The sequence below is a fragment of the Papaver somniferum genome, unplaced genomic scaffold (assembly GCF_003573695.1).
Source record: "Papaver somniferum cultivar HN1 unplaced genomic scaffold, ASM357369v1 unplaced-scaffold_15, whole genome shotgun sequence".
In the NCBI taxonomy this organism is placed as follows: Eukaryota; Viridiplantae; Streptophyta; class Magnoliopsida; order Ranunculales; family Papaveraceae; genus Papaver; species Papaver somniferum.
The window spans coordinates 2537975-2555430 of NW_020624376.1; the positions used below are offsets into that span (position 1 = coordinate 2537975).

At 37.3% G+C, this 17456-nt stretch overlaps 2 protein-coding genes across 4 annotated transcripts; both read left to right on the forward strand.

The window, feature by feature from the left end:
* Positions 1-6126: 6126 nt before the first annotated feature.
* LOC113335760 (COP1-interacting protein 7-like) lies at positions 6127-13934 on the forward strand. 2 transcript variants are annotated; one of them, XM_026581780.1, is made up of 12 exons: positions 6127-6365; positions 6901-7042; positions 7149-7331; positions 7424-7523; positions 7622-7652; positions 7830-7872; positions 8243-8395; positions 8761-10322; positions 10793-11400; positions 11509-12886; positions 13169-13249; positions 13476-13934. In XM_026581780.1, the coding sequence occupies exons 2-12, from the start codon at positions 6984-6986 to the stop codon at positions 13541-13543; spliced, it is 4266 nt and encodes a 1421-aa protein (XP_026437565.1). In that variant the 5' UTR covers positions 6127-6365; positions 6901-6983; the 3' UTR covers positions 13544-13934. The 2 variants fall into 2 exon arrangements, with proteins under 2 accessions (XP_026437565.1, XP_026437566.1); XM_026581781.1 differs by lacking the exon at positions 6127-6365 and adding an exon at positions 6643-6803.
* Positions 13935-14449: 515 nt separating this feature from the next.
* LOC113335508 lies at positions 14450-17010 on the forward strand. Of its 2 annotated transcripts, none has more exons than XM_026581543.1 (4): positions 14450-14596; positions 14812-15751; positions 15877-15968; positions 16090-17010. In XM_026581543.1, exons 2-4 carry the CDS (start codon positions 14831-14833, stop codon positions 16724-16726), a joined length of 1650 nt encoding a protein of 549 aa, XP_026437328.1. In that variant the 5' UTR covers positions 14450-14596; positions 14812-14830; the 3' UTR covers positions 16727-17010. The 2 variants fall into 2 exon arrangements, with proteins under 2 accessions (XP_026437328.1, XP_026437327.1); XM_026581542.1 differs by having other exon boundaries at positions 14481-14596; positions 14788-15751.
* Positions 17011-17456: the final 446 nt, after the last annotated feature.

The following is a 17456-nucleotide window of genomic DNA, read 5'->3' on the forward strand; positions in this document are numbered from 1 at the left end:
CCTTGTTGATTCAAGAAAATACAAAGAATTAACCTACTGCAGATTTTTGATTTCATGAGTTTTGGAATTTCGAGGGCAAATATTACTGGATCTACAAAGTTCCGGGGAAAAAAAATGAAGTTTCAGTTGAAGATTTTCATGTTCAGGAGAAAAAGCAAGAGGCAAAGGAAGTGAAAGAAGACGAAAATAAGGATAAGAGGTTGTCGTTGTGATTTCTGTCATAAACAGAAATTCGCACAGATGGTTTAAGGTTGAGCGAAGAAACAATAGGTCCCGAGTTCGCGCAGATGCATATTTTTCATTTTCTTCCCAATTTCAAGGGAGAATCAGAGAACAATAGAAAAACGTTGTGCGATAATTTCATATAGAGGTTGTAGAACAGTTGGTTAAGGCAGAATGATGTGCGTTCGTGTTCGCGTAATCGAACCCCACCTTATGCATACTTTTTACTATTTCCACTGCAAGCGAAGATGAGGATGAAACTTCGCAGACTTTTAGTTATTTTGCATACAAGAGGCAGCACAATTGGTCATGTGCGAAGTTAAGGAGTTCAGTATCACGGGTTCGAGTCTCCCCATTCACATAGATTTTTTCCGTTCGCAGTAAACAAACACTTTGCACAGTTATTTCGCAGAGAGTTAGCATGGTTCGCAAACTTGGTCTAGTTGTTCGCATGAGAGGGTTCACACACGTGTTCTTTGACAAGTTCACACAATTATTTCGCACAGAAAAGAAGAGAGATAGTGATTATTTCGCACAGTTATTTTGCATAGGAAGGTTAGCACAGTTGGTAGGGTGCGAGAAAATGGCAGAGGCAGGTCAAGGGATCAAGTCTCATTGCTCACATTTCTTTTTGTTGTGCGACACAACAACAAAAACTCCCATGAAAGCTAAGTACCACTTTCCTACAACCTTTTACTTAAAACAAATAAAAAGATTTTTGATTTGGTTTGCAAAACGCGATACAATCGCAGAATTACAAAGATTCGAGAAAAATCTCGCAGATATATCAAATTTTAGAATTTCTCTTGAATATTTGTTTTGCTTCAAATGATATGATATTTAACATGGAGAGAAGTAGGATGAAAAATAAGACCTCACCAGACAGGCAAGTAATACCTTTATAAAGGTTGCATAAGACCTCATTAGGATCATTTCCATGGAAGATACTTATCAAATGAGATGAAACAAGTCATTCAAAGGAAATCAAAACAAACAAAAACTATTTGAACTTATACATAAATGAGACTTTTTGACAAAAGAAATGTTGAATACTAATCTAATTTCTTATTTGCATTACAACATAGCATGAGGCAGAGAACATAGAGTAATAATTTCGCATGATTAGTTCACAATACTTCTTATTCGCACGCAAAGACGAATATTTCTTATATTTCGAGGATTAGTACATCTTATACTTCTTCAAGGATACTTCATACTTCGCATACTTCAAGAAATGATACTTCATATATACTTCTCAATGCTTCGGAACTTCACAAAAGAATAGAGGCAAGTATGTACTTTTCAAGAGAAGTATTCTTTCGCGTAGTTCCTTCATCTACGAAGATTAAAGACTGCTCCAACATCACGCATCTCGCACCAACAACAAGATGAATTTTTCCTTAAAGATCACTCTTCAAGCGATATTCAAGAAAAAAGAGGCAAAATGTAAGGTCCAAATATCGCACACACATATTTTGTGAGTGTGCGAGATTTGTTCATTTGTGAGTGAGCGAGATTTGTTCATTTGTGAGTGAGCGAGATTTGTTCATTGATATCCTAAAATAGAGGCCCTCTTAGCTGTATATGAGTTGTCATCCACTATGTAAATACATATATAAAGAGAAAGGAAGGAGAGGGAAAAGGGGGGATCATTATTATTTTTCTTTATCATCTTCTTCCCCAAAAACTAGAGAGCTCCAAATACTCATTAATGAAGTCTCAATTGTAATCCATATGTAATTTCTTCAATCATAGTGAAACCTAGCCCCGTGGATGTAGATCACATTGATCGAACCACGTAAATCTTGTGTCCTATTTTATATTTCCGTTATCTTTATCTTTATTTTCATATGAAATAAGTTTAGATCTAGAAATCATAATCATAATAGTTAATGGGGTGTGTTGTGGGATTTCCTACAACTACATCCTATATTCAAATTTGAGCAAGCGCCATTTGTCATATGACTCATTATGTGTATAATTCGGTTTTATCGTAATATCTATAATATAAAACAGAATGGGTTTTTGAGTTTTGGACGGACGAATAACATTTTGTGAGACAAACGTTGCATCCGACCATCCCAGACTCATTCCAGCGAAAGACATCCGACGGTCGTCGTTTCTGTAACCCCTCTTATTATGAATCAAAATTTATTAATCTTTAATTATTGCACTCTTAACTCAAGATATTCAAAGAAACATTAAATGAAATCATAATATATATCATACATGCATTAATTGGATTTAGTGGTGGCATGATGAATCTAATGGGAAATGAGATTTATTTGTTTATTTTAATTCATAACTCATAAGTGAGATATGCATACACACTATTACTTAAATGATTTTGTGTTCGTTTTTGGATAATGTAAATGAATAATTTTACAGTGTATTTATAGACATTATTTTCGCTTAAAACAAAATAGAAAACTATCTTGCAAAGGAACACGATTTAAAGTCCGTAAAAATAAATAAATTACACCAGTCAGATATCATATTAAAGCAGTCCATTACGTCATGAGTTATCTCTAGATATTTATTAGAACTCTCTGTTAACCTCAAACCGTGCCGTTACGGTACGGGTTATTTCTAGTCATCATAACATAAGCTCGTAAGTTTTCATAATTTAGTACAAAAAATCACAATTACTGTCAAAAATCATAACAAAATGATCAATTTGATTATAATCGTAGGATCGTTCGACAACGAAACAGATTCGATCTGACATTCTCTTCCACGATAAAAACAAAAGAACATGCTCATTAAATTTGGACTCACTAATTATCATCATTATATTACAAAATCTCCAGTTGATCAAAGAATCAAGTTTTTTAATGGAGATTAATTATTGTTTATTATTGTGTGTAAATATTTTTGTATCCAAGCCATTATTATTTGTTTTAAAATTATTCACTACTTTATAGAATAAAATTCAGAATGATCAGAGAAAGAACAGATCTTAGTTAACTGGAAAGTGTACCCATTCCACCCTTAATTATCCGGTCCTTCTTAATTAAGAGGTGATTAAATAATCTTAACTTTTTCTTTAGCTTTTCACTTTCTAATCTCGTCTGTTTTTCTGTTGACTTTTTTGACTTGAATTTGACTCACCAAATCTCACTTATATTAATGCTTAAGTGTACCTATATTATTTTGTTAAGTTAAAAAGGATTATCGAGGGAGGCAGAGCCTAAAATCTTGCTGTGGGGAAGTAAAAGTCTTGCGAGCGCAATTAAGCGTAAATCAACTTGGATGTCCAATTCTTATTTTTATTTTTAAATTTTGGAGCCAGGTAGACTGGGTGTGCACACATCCATACTTCAAGCTGGCTCAAGCCCCGAGGACCAATGGTTTATAACAACTGTATAGTCAGGGGTGGAGCCAGCTCATTGCAAGGGTGTAACTAGAACCCCTGATCAGCTCGTTCCAAAGCCTATATTAAGCACAATGAAAAATATTAGGCTATTTGGCAAGCCTAATTTTGTTTGTTTGCACCCCTGAATTTTATTTTTTTGTCCCAAGCAAAAATTTTTCCACCCCTAACCCAGAAATTTTGGCTCCGCCCCTTTATATACTTGACTACAATTTTCTCCATATTATGGCATTTGGGAACCACTTAACAATATACGATGGATTCTCATCTCCGAGAGAGTTTGCGAGTTCGACTGCCACCCTTTCATGGAGGGGGCTTCATGATCCAAAACTTTTATTCAGAGGCATCCATCATGGGATTGAATTCTTCAATACACTTGCAGAAATTCATGACAATCCATAGAGTGGCGACACTAGAATATCTTGTTGGAAGCTTTAATACAATATGAAATGAAGCTTTACTTTGTTCTTTCTAACTCTCATGCATTTACTACTGTCATTGAATTCTCCAGTTTCCACACTAAGATGCTGAAAAGCAAAACACCAAATAAATGTTGCATATGCTTCTATCGTATGGTGATGCCGTGGTGCATATGGCTCTCATTTATTATGCAACGTCTGAAAGTACCCTAAAAGCTAAAACTTCCAAGACGGAGTTCATACTGACTATACCTATCCATATTCCTATTTTTTGGAATCATGATTAAAACCTCCAACTAAAAATCAACCGACTATCTAGTTTCAGTAATGCTCTTTGGACTTTTATCATTTGTTATCTTAGTGGAGTCATTAACAAGGTTAGGTGACCAATATCTCGAAAATACGACGAAACCCCCAAAAATATAACATCTCATTTTCTTATAGTTTTTTGCACGATTATTACAGAATTATCAAATTCCACAGGATTACCAAATTCATATTAAAAAAATCAAAACAGTCTTCGCCATTGAATCCATTGGATTGGTAGCGTCGTAAATTTGGTAACTCCAATAATAACCTTGTTTCCCCAAAATTGAATCTATAATACAACACATAATGGGTTTTTGAGCTTGGACGAACGAATAACATCTTGGGAGACAAACATTTCATATGACCATCCCAATCTCATCCCATCAAAAGACATCCAAAGGATATGAAAGTTGTAACCTATTTTGTTATTAATTTTAATTGATTGGTTCCCTCATAATTAGGATCATAAACTTCATATTATGAACGTACATTGATTACATTTCTTCATTTAAATTAAATAAATGCAACACGAATTTCTTTTAAGAGTGTTTTTTATGTCTTCCGGTTATAAACACAATACAATTTTAATTATTGTTTTACAAAAATCAGGCAAGCTTTGTCAATCAAGTAGAATTGAAAAAATAAAAATACTTTGGTAGGAATTTTTCTGCTGATCGTGTTACACCCTCCCTCATTTTGTATTTTTGTAGGAAGAAACCAGAGGTAGATCAAAGAGTTATTTTTCAAGACAAAATTAATAACACGTAAGAATTTTTTGTCAGATATACTAGATAACAACTATTTACATTTTTTAATTAGTAAAATGAATTGGTATTAAAATACAAAGGTCTGTTAAATGGATTGATGATACAATCTTTAAGACATTGTATATTAATCCAAGTTTGATCGACCTTATGTTGTTTTAGTTTTCATCATCAAAAACAAAATAGTATAACACGATAAAACAATTTGACTAGCAAGATTTAATTTCAGTAATTACTCTTAAATCAACTGTACTTTAAACCAATTTTAAAAATTATTTATACGAAACTTCCAAGTCCATAAGTTCTTATATGTGGAACTCATCCTAACAAGATTTCAAAACCTAATTAATATAATCCTTAATTAGATACATGTCGAATTACTCATTTTTTATATGTTTTTATGAAATATTTACTATAACTCTATGTTAATCTCATGCCGTGCCGTAACGGCACGGGTTATTTCTAGTTTCACAACAATGCGAAATGGTAGTCAAATCAAATTAATGATCTAATCATCACTTAATGAATTTTGTCGACAAATCTTCTTTTACTAATAAGACACGGAATCCCTCAAAATAGATAGCCCGATGTACCCAAAATCCTGGCTCCGCCACTATTACACAATTTATATTCAAATTTTTAGTAATAGCATGACTAAAACTTACATCCTTCGTGTCAAAAAAAAACTTACATCCTAAAATGTTACAATCTTTAGGGTAGATTAGTCAACTAAATTGTGGGGGATAAAGCAATTTAGGTAAGTGGGGGCATGTGCCCCCACAAAAGATTAGCCCCAAAGATTTTCAAAAAAAAAAAAAAAAGATGATGAAAATCAAATCTAATTGTCTGTATCAATTTGAAACACATGATTAAGTTTTTTTTTAGAGGACAGTGTAGTCATTTTCTGAAACCACCCCCACAAATGGCATCTCATGTGCCATGATGACTGCTGTGGTTGTTGTTGTCAATGTCAAATGGTAAAATCCAAGTCTTTTCCACTAGTCCAGTCCTCTCTACTACTCTCTATCTCCTTCTGCTGGTAGTAGAATATTTTTATTTATCTCTTTGAATTTTGAAAAGTGAAGAAGAGCTTAGAGTAAAGCAAATACCAAAATAGACAGCTATCAAAATGAGTAGGGTTTTCTTCTTTATAGAGAAATAAACAATGGGTTCTTTTTAAAATTAAAAAGGGGGTATAGCCAAAAAGAGAAGAAGATTGAAGAAGAAGAAGATCTGATCTGTGTAATTCAAGATCTTTCTTTAATTTTTTTCTACAAGGTAAGTTATTCAATGAAGATCTATCTGTTTTCTGATTAGTTCATTTGAGAATGGGATAAATGATGTTTAGATTGAGCTTATAAGTGTATTTAGGTTGATGCTTTATTGTTTAATTAGTGAGTTTTTGATGTGGGTGTGTTGTTGCTTGGGATTTGCTAAAAAGGTAGCTTCTTTTAGGGTTGGGTTGGGTTAGATCTGAAGCTTTCAAAAGATGAAGTTCTTTTTTTTGATTATTAGATTTTGATCAATTGGAATGTGGAATTGTTGTTGTTTAGGTTTAGAGATATGAACACTTAGTACAAGTCAATGTACATTACTGCCACTGAGTTCAGATGTTTCAGACACTGAATTGATGTCATTAGGTGGAGTGTCATGGGTGAATTCTAATGTCATTGGATTCTTGTTGGAAGTGTTTGAGTTGTGTTGCGGTGTGTCCGGGTGCGTGTATATGGACTATGGAGTAACTGTGTCGTATTGGATTGGCTTAATTGTTTGTGTCTTTGTTGAGATTTTTAATTATGTGCAATTGATTCAGGTTTCTGGGGGGTTTTGGCGAATTATGAATTAAGTCGATGAGCTTATAGGATACAGTTGCTGGAGAGGTATCCGTTTTGGAAAATGAGATCAGACACTACTCTTGATTATGCTGTTTTCCAGTTATCCCCAAGACGATCTCGGTGAGAAATTCAGCTGATAATAGAATTTGTTGTACATTTTATGATACCTATCATGGTCCCTAGGTCTCGACTTTGAGGATTTTTGTTGTTGTTGTTGTTGTTGCAGATGTGAATTGTTTGTTTCGAGCAATGGGGATACTGAAAAGCTAGCTTCAGGACTGTTAAAACCATTTTTGACTCATTTAACAGTCGCAGAAGAACAGGCCCGACAAGCGGTTCAATCTATCAAGTTAGAAATTGAGAAACGCAAAAATGAGGGGATTTGGTTCACTAAAGGAACTATTGAAAGGTTTGATACTGTTTTTTGTTTAACTTAAGATAAAACATTTTTCATCAGTGTTTCTTCGAAAGGTGGATTAGCTCATGTATCTTTGTTTGCAGGTTTGTTCGGTTTGTTAGCACACCTGAGGTGTTGGAGCTGGTAAATACATTTGATGCTGAGATGTCTCAATTGGAGGCTGCACGGAAAATTTATTTGCAGGTACATGTGTCATTTGTATTGATTTATAGCGCTTCAATTTATAAGTAGGAAGCATAGCTTTTTTTTTAGCATTCACCTGAATCAAATGCCATCTACAGGGATCGGAAAATCAGCGTTCAACATCGTCAGGTATGTTTGTTCTCTCTATCGTTGACTGTTGTTTCATATTCTGCATACAACCGTTTTGTTTCTGTTGTTTCGCCCCATCTTACTTGGATTCTTAATACGAAATTAGTCATCTTTCTGGGTAAGAAGCCTCGTATGGTGGCATAACTTATGTCTAGTGCGTCTTTGAATTTGAACCAGGTGGAGATGAGACAGGAGCTGCTGCCGCCGCAGATGTTACTAAGTAAGCATCTTATCTTTTCTGATATGTCCTGTGAGCAAGTCCTTGAATCAAGTTTCGATTATGTATTTGGAGTTCCTAATTGGACTTCTATCTGTGTGTCTATCGACTGAACTGATCATGAAGACTAGTTTACCGGACACCAATATGAGTTGGATATTATGAAACCAATTATAGCTCTCTCCAGGAAAAGACACTTATTCATCAGTAACAGCGGTTATGACAAAATTGCCATCTTATCGTACTTGTGCTAGATTATTTGTTACCGTTTTCTACAATTGTAAAATCTGAATATTGAAATTCTATATTTCTGTGTCTTCCTTTCTTTGATTGGGTTATGTATCTTTACTTACGGTTTTGACGGGCTTATCAGAAAGGAGCTGTTGAGGGCTATTGATGTGCGGCTTGGTGCTGTTAAACAGGACTTAACCACAGCTTGTGCAAGAGCCTCGGCTGCTGGGTTTACTCCAGACACTGTCTCAGAACTTCAATTCTTCTCCGAGCGATTCGGTGCACATCGTTTAAAGTAAGACCCATAGACTTTGAACTCTCTAGTTTCGTTTAAAGTGAGACCCATAGACTTTGAACTCTCGAGTTTCTATACTGTTGGTTTATTTATCTTTCACTTAATGCTATTCTGAACTTATTCAAGTTGTCTGAATGCATTTAAAGTTAACATTCGAGTTGTTATAGGGACCACATTAGAACACTTGAATCCCATAATTATTGGTTTTACATGCCATAATGTGGCTTTTCGCTGCAGAGTGATTACTTGATATTATGTGTATCAGTGACGATGCTATTCTGCTGAAGTAGTTGTAATTTTGTTAGAAGTTTTTTGTTCTAAAAATATTGCGATTTTAGTGTCTCATGTTTTAATCATTTTTTCAGTGAAGCTTGTACCAAGTTCATCTCTGTCAATGAGAGAAGGCCAGATCTGATATGCCCATGGACTATTGGAGAAAATGATAGAGCCAACCGATACTCCTCTGGTTCAGACATGTCCATTGATGATCAAGCTGAAGAAAGCCAACAGAAAAATCAGCAGCAGGCAAGCCGAGAACAAGATGCAACCCAACATGAGCAGTCTGGACCATCCAGTGCTCAGCAACTCTCTTCCTTAAGGGGATCAAGCAGTGAGAGGGACGATGGTAAAGAAAGTGAGAGGATGACTGAAAAGGATGATGAAAAAATGAATGGGTTGCCTCAAAAGAGTCAGCATGTTAGACGGCTAAGTGTGCAGGACAGAATCAACATGTTTGAGAACAAGCAGAAAGAGCAGACCCCAAAGGGTAGTAGTGGTGGTAAGGTCGTGGTCACAAAATCTGTGGAGCTTCGGAGGATGTCATCAGATATGTCGTCAGCTGGCCAAACTGCAGAGAAGGCTGTCTTGAGAAGATGGAGTGGAACTAGTGACATGAGCATTGATCAGAGTAATGAGAAGAGGGAAACTGAGAGCTCAGACTCAACCCCTGGTCCCAGTTCTGATTCTCAATCTCAGGCAACACCCCTCAGTATAAACCAGAACAAAGACTTTGGGGGATCACAAGACACTCCCACATCATCAACGGCCGAATTCTCGGGTTCTCTGGTTATGAAGGAAGATTCGGGATTGAGAGATCAAGCTGTTGGTGGTTTTCAAGGTAGTGAAGAGGCGATTCGACCAAAGGCTTCTTCATCAGAAGCTACATTAATTGACAAATCAGCTTCCCAATCCCAAATAAAGACTTTCTCAGGAAGAACAAAGGATGTTTCACCAAATGATGAAACACCTTCTGATGTTGAGTTTAGAGATCGAGCAGCATCTCAGTCCCGATTTGGATTCTTTGGAGCAGAGCAGTCTGCATTTAAACTTGAAGCTGGACCACAAACTCTTCGTAGAGCTTCTTCAAGCGGAGCTGACCTCGCTGGATTGAAAGATCAAACAGCTTCTCAGTCCCAATTCAGAGCTAAACCAGACCTTTCAGACGATGTTGGAGTGAAGAACCGAACTACTTCCCAGACTCAATTTAGAGCTTCTGTTAACAGAACGGAGGATGTTGGGCCAGCAGATGCACCGTATCAAGTGCCACGCTTAGCTTTCCCAAGCCGGTCAGCTGATGTTAAAAAGAGAGATGAAGTGAGTTCACAAATTCCAGGTCGGGCTTCTTCTCCTAGTTCAATGAACATTTTTGGATCAGATTCAAAAGATAAATCAATGTCTGAGCTTCAGTCCAGACCTTTCTCTGGCAAGTCTAAAGGTAGCTCTGGGTCTAGGACACCGTCTATATCTAGGCCTCAGAGCAGAGATTTGGCTAGTGACTTGTCTGCCCAACAAAGCCAGTGGGGTTTCCAAGGAAAAATTGATGAAGCTGGGAAGAAAATGCAATTTGGAGGTTATCCATCTGGAGAAGATGATTCTAGCTTTCAAGGAATGAAGTTGCAGCGACAAAGTTCTGCACCTGAACAGATTGGTAAGTTGCAAGTTAGGAGGGTTGGTAGTAACTCTGTTTACTATTGTGCACTGGGATATTTTAGCACATAGTTTAGACATTAGAAACATACATATTAACAATTTCACGAATTTTCCTATGCTCTTAGAATAGGAAAAGCATGTTTAACCAATTGTTAAGTAAAACTCCAGCTGACTTATATTTTCGTAATTTGGATACTTTCTTTGTTGCATAGATTCCTTGAAATGTTGGAGTTGAAGATGTTGTTGTGAGACCTATTCTCTAGGAATTATTGAATCTTTTGTGTCTTTTCACGGCTACTGTGTCAACAAGGCACCATGAGCAGTACTTACCATGAATAGTCATTCTGTTCTTACCACCCACTTGATGCCTTTTCCCCCCCTGTTTTCACTTTTGTTATGATCAGTGAGTTAGTTTTACATGTGATCAATTTTTGGTAGGTGCTGACATTCTTTACTCATTTCCATCAGATGTTTTGGCGCAACCTCAGAAGGGAAAGACATCTAAAGGAAATCAGGATCGTAATGATGAGCTTCAGATGAAAGCAGATGAGCTTGAGAAGCTTTTTGCAGCACACAAACTTAGGGTTCCTGGAGATCAGTCTACTACTACTAGTCGAAGAAGCAAGCCAACTCCAATGCAGATGGACCAGGTTCCCAAAGCTGTTAACAGGAAAACCGTGGAAGTTTCTCCGGTGCCATTGTCTGCTAAATCCACAGTGAGACAGTCGGTTAGTGGTTCTGGTAAAGGTGCTAAATTGGATGTTACACCATTAATGAAGATGGCAGAGAATCGGAATTATGGGCCTGAGCTTGTCTTTACGGAGGATTCAAGAGGTAAATTTTATGATCAGTACATGCAGAAACGAAATGCAAAGCTGAAGGAAGAATGGAGCTCCGGGAGGGGTCAGAAGGAAGCCAAACTGAAGGCAATGCAAGATAGCCTTGAGAGAAGTAGAGTAGAGATGGAGGCCAAATTCGCTGAGTCAGCAGAAAGAAGGGATTCACCGCTTTATGCTCGTCAGCGTGCAGAGAAGTTAAGATCTTTTAACGTTCGTTCATCCATGAGCCGGGGACAGGTATTTTATATTATGTTAAACATTTATATTTATTCTAAATAGTACTACTAGTAATTTGTGAATCATAATTGGAGATAACACTGTTAAGTTTTCTTTTTCGAAGAGCAGGCATTAGATTTCTCTGCTGATATGGATGAAATTCTATCTGAATCTTCTGAAAATACTCAGTATGAACAAGATGGATCATTCAGTGAGACATTTGTTCGAGATGGTTCCTCGAGATCTGTCCAATCCAAGAAACATTTACCCAATAGAACTCAGTCTTCCTCCGCTTCTCGAATATCAACAATACCAGTTCCACGATCATCAACCAAATCGACCAACTCTAATTCTGGAAGGCGAAGGCCGCAACCAGACAATCCTCTTGCTCAGTCGGTTCCCAATTTCTCTGACTTCAGAAAGGAAAACACGAAACCGTCATTAGGAGCTACCAAAACAGCCAACCGAACACAAGCTAGAAACTATAGTCGCAGTAAGAGCACAATCGAAGGCTCACAACTTATCAAAGACGATAAGCCGCGCTGCCAGTCCATGAGAAAAAGCATTGCAGCTCCTAGTGAATTGAAAGACCTGTCTTCACCTCTCAACGCTCAGACTGAGCATAGCATTTACAACAGAGTTTCAAAGAAGGGTGAGTCCAAACCCTTCCTTAAGAAGGGTAATGGTATTGGTCCTGGTTCTGGAGCAGGTGTTGTAAAGATGAAAGCTTCGGCTGGGCCTGATATATTGAAAATCGAAGACGAGTATGATGACTTGGAAGATCAGCTGGAAGGTTCAGCGATGGAAATGGTTAATGAAGAGGACGAAGAGCAAGAATTTGAAACAGAATTGGTTGATGGTGATCTGAAGGCTCTAAGCTATTTGAGTGACTCGGATGATGAGAAACTGGAAATGACTAAAGAATCAGAACAGTCCAACGATCATCCAGAGTTGGGAGATGACGAGGTCCTCCGATCATTTTGCCAAGTGGATCGCGATTCAGTAGCTGAATTGGCTTTGCCTTCCAAATTTCATACTTCATTAGGACAAATGCAAGATTCACCAAGTGAAAGCCCTGTATCATGGAATTCACATGCACATCATCCATTCTCCTACATACATGAGTCGTCAGATGTTGATGCATCTATGGACTCTCCAGTTGGGAGCCCTGCTTCATGGAATTCTCAGTCTCTTGCTCAAATGGAGGCTGATGCAGCTCGAATGAGGAAGAAATGGGGTAGTGCTCAACCAGTTGTTGTGGCCAACTCTTTGAATCATCAATCACGGAAGGATGTTGCGAAAGGGTTTAAGCGCTTACTGAAGTTTGGGAGGAAAAGCCGAGGGACAGAAAGTCTGGTAGATTGGATCTCTGCAACAACTTCTGAAGGTGATGATGATACTGATGATGGTCGGGATTTTACAAACAGATCATCAGAAGATCTCAGGAAGTCAAGAATGGGCTTATCACATGATGCTTTGAATGATGGCGATCTTTTCAACGAACAAGGTATCTTCCTTCCCTTCACGTCATTACTATCACATGGCTATGTATGAACTATCATATCAAACTAAGTTTCACGACTTCAGCTGAGTTAACTATGCATGTAGCAACTTTGACCCTCTTCATAAATTTTAGCACGTCATCTGCATAGGATCTCTTTCACATGCAGAGTTTCTTTCTTCCCACAATGTTATATATGATTTACCATGAATAAAGACAACCACTTGTGCGAGTGGGTTCTTCTCAATTTGCTTACAGGCACTTTTTTTCTTTTTCTTTTTTTTGCAGTTCAAGCATTACGCTCAATCCCAAATGCTCCAGCACATTTCAGACTGAGGGATGATCATCTTTCAGGAAGTTCTCTAAAAGGTGATTTGATCTAGAGAATTTTGTTTTATTTATTTCTTTGTTTACATTTTTTTTCCTGCGAGGTAAAGTTCCAATAGAGTCATAAAAGTGGTGATGCCTTCTTTAGTCCTGACCTCCTCTGAGCACTGATCTATAAAGAAAACATAGTGTTGATTTAGACAAAGAAACAACTTAAAACATGTTTCTGAATGCTTTGACTGAAATCGTACTGGTAATGAATTTGCAGCGCCCAAGTCATCATTCTTCTCACTTTCGTCCTTCCGAAGCAAAGGAAGTGAATCGAAGCCTAGGTAATCACAGCTGTAAGAATCCTAGATCTAGTGTTTTTTCTTGTGATATCCAGCCAATAAGGAGGTTTCAGAAGCTTAATCCTTGATCATTTTGAAGTCAGGAGGTGAAAGTCGCGAGGCATTACCCAAGTATTGGACAAAGTACATATATATTGTATCTATTCTTCTTATCCTTGCCACTGTGGACTTGTCACTTGTTCTCTTTACATTTCCTTGTGATTTAATCAGTTCTTTTTTTTTTTCACTTTCTTTTGTACGTCTTCCCGGTTTTGTGTTAAAATTTGTAGTATATATGTATCGAGCGTTAATTCCGCCAATTGGTGTATAAGTTGATTTTGAAATATCAAGTTTATTGATTTTTAGGGGGTATTCCCTTCATTAAAGGTTTTAAATGAGATCTTCCCAAGATTTTTTTGCACTTTACAGAGGCTAGTAGTATGTAGTCCCATGAGTTCCTGCTGCTCTGCTGCAACCAAGTGCAGCAGCGGTTTGGCATCTACATTCGGCAGAAAATTAGTTCAGGCATCTGACATATAGTTGTGTAGTTTGAAGTGGACATAGCAATTGCTCAACTAACACTAAGGCATTCTTACCATTTGAGCCGTGAATGTGAGAACTTTTCCAAGTATGTACGAGGATCATAAGATTGTGACAACTGATCTTCCCCACCTTGTGTAACGTCGAAGTCCTTTTCTTTGAACCTGAATGAGAAACCTACACAACCAACATCATCTCTCTAAACTTTAAGGCCATTGATCTTCACTTTTTAAACGTCGGTGCATAAAGTTATCAAGCTAATACTCAAAAGTTTCCATTGAATTTTGTAAATAAAAGGTGTCTCAAGTCGTGGATATTTCAGTCATTTTATATAAGTAAGTTGGGTGTTTGATGTTGTGTCCTTAGCTTGAAAGGCACTATTTAGCTTAGATGATTGTTACCTTTCCTGCACTGCAAAGCTACCAAAGTTGCTAAAGTACATCAAAAGAGATGTTGAGTTATCATCACCTAAACTGACAGCTTCTAAATCTCAAAAGGGGTTCTCTTCTTCAAATTACAGGTGCTATAATATTTTCTTTTCATTTTTATATGTTCTTGCCTTCTCTATGAACTGTTTGATCTTGCATTCTTCTACTAGTTAGACTGGATTTTATCATGTTCCTATCGATGTACACGTACAATTTACCGTGTAGTTGTTCATGTTTGTCTTGTATTCTTGATCACAAGTTCATAATGCAAGAATGAATGCAGATTGCTATAATTACGATTTTGCAGAAGACTACGGGTGACAAAAATGGCGTCGCTGATACCAGGTGTACTACTAAAGCTTCTACAAACTGTAAATACAAACACAAGGATTCGCGGTGAATACCGGTCAGTTTTACTACAAGTGATTAGTATTGTTCCTGCATTAACAGGATCTGAACTATTCCCAAACCATGGTTTCTTCATAAAAGTTTCAGATTCTTCGCATTCAACGTATGTTTCGTTGTCTGAAGAAGATAATGAACTTATCTTAATGAATAAGTTGCAACTTGGTCAGTTTTTTTATATTGAGCAAATTCAACCAGGAACACCGGTTCCTGTTCTAGTTGGTGTAAGACCGCTTCCCGGAAGACACCCATTTATTGGAAACCCCAAGGATTTAATGCAAATGTCAGTGCCTACGGAGAATCCGATAGTATCAGCTGATTCTGAAGGAAAAAATTCGAAGCCAGATGAAATGTTGGAGGCAAAACAGGAGAGTCCGAGGCATAGAATTATAATCAAAGAGGAGAAGGTGGGTGTTGCATCTAGGTATATGCAGGGGGTTTCTAGTTCTAGTCCTAGTTCAAACTCGCATTCAAACTCCAGAAGAACCGGAGCCGATTCTGCTGCCTCTGTGAAGACTAATGTAACTGAGAATGGGGGAGTAGGGATTAAAAAGACCGGTACGTCATTGAATACCAAAGAAGAACATACAGATCAGGTACACTGCCAGACGCCTCATCCAACACCTTCCCGTACTCACTCCTTGGATGCACCTAAAGCAAAGCAAGAGATTGTTGGAGCCAACATCAAGGAAAGTTCGAAAAATTCAAATACGAAGAATCCGGTAGCTAAACAAAAGAGCTCTAATAACTTGCATTCTTTCCCGAGTAGTAAGTCTAAAATGCAAACACAAGATAATATATCTTGGAACTCTTTACCTGGAAACTTGGTCAAGCCAGGAAAGGTATAAATTCTCTACAATGTATTCTGAAATTCTCAATCCATAGCATATTTGGCTATGTTTACGGACTTGAGCCGGAAAATCATTTGTTTCGAACTGATTTTGACTGTTTATGTATTTATAACAAGGGGGTGCTTAGAAGGAGAAACTTAGCTTCTTTGGTAGCAATGGAAGCTCAGAAAGAAGCATCATTATCGGCATCTTTAGTCAAGTGCCTCAGGTAACCATTTCCTTCGACTCAAAACATGAATACTGTCCCATTTACGTGGCTTTTACTGTGTGGTTGGGCATGTTTTCATTTGCATATATAAACTTCTCATGTCAAAATATGCATGTTTCAGCATGTTCGCTGATCTTTGCAAATCTGCTTCAACGGATGAGCCTCATCTCTCCCTATCTAAGTTCTTCTCCCTATACCGACTTATCGAACAGCCGCACTTAACATCTGTGGCTAAGGAAATGAAATCCTCTCAAGTTTCTACAAAATCAGTACATTCTCAAGAAAACCGCGGTCAAAAGGTTTCACAAACGCATATCAAAACTGCAGTCAAGTGTACTAAATCTTCAATGGAGTTAAGTGAGAATGCAAAATTGGAGTGGTCCAAAGGAGGAAGCACAACAGAGATCCAAGAAATGAAGGAAATCCTCATGAAAGAATCACAAGTATGGTTTTTAAAATTCTTAGAGGATTCATTAAGTAATGGATTTCGTGCAGAAACGGGTGACAAGAAACGAAGTAATAATGGTGCCAAAACAGGTCGAAAGCCGGAATCATCAGATGACCATATTGCTTTAATATTGTCACAACTTAAGTACGCAAATGATTGGTTGGATCAAGTAAGAGCCAAAGCTGTGTTGGATAATGATGTACTGGTAGAAACTGTTGATCGGTTGAAACGGAAAATTTACGGTTGCTTGCTTGGTCATGTAGATTCAGCTGCAACGGCGCTAGAGTGTCGAGCAGCAAGTGGATCGTAGTTAAATTTGTGTATATGTTTCAATGTGATTATCAATAGCCAAAAATTGGACAAAGATGAACAATAGTTCCATGGCTTCGTCGTTGTACAGTCTATGCCACTGCCAATATAGTTGGAAACCTAATATAGGGGCTTCACGTTCCAATCAAGGGGCTTCACATGGATTCCTAGTAACTAAAGAGTTGGTTATGGGGTGTCTTGATGTAATAGCAAATATCTAAGTTACTCTCCATTTTTATAATAAAAACCTAAAACTAAAATCAAAACCGAACCCTAATTCAAAAATCTGGTTGTCTTTTTCTTCTTAAGTTCCTTTTCTTTATCGACCGTAATTTCTTCCCTTTTTTTTTTAATTGAAATCAGTTTATCGTCTTCGATCAATCGGGGATTCGAAAAACTTATAACCGTCGATTGGATTCTCCATTAAAGATGCAGAAGAAGCATATTGATAAAAGTCATGGTAATCAACAAACCAATTATGTTTGGAATGGTTAGATTGATTAAAATCAGTAGAAAAAATTAGGTTTCATAACCAATTACCGTCGGGTTCGACCCAAAAAAACCCAGCGGTAACTGATTTATAGGTGGTTCGACCAAAAAAGCTCAGCGGAACTATTTTACAGTTGGGTTCGACCAAAAAAACCTAATCATAACTGATTTACAGTTGGGTTCGTCAAAGACAAACCTAACCCTAAAACCAAAAAACCAACCGTAAACCCAATTTCACATAG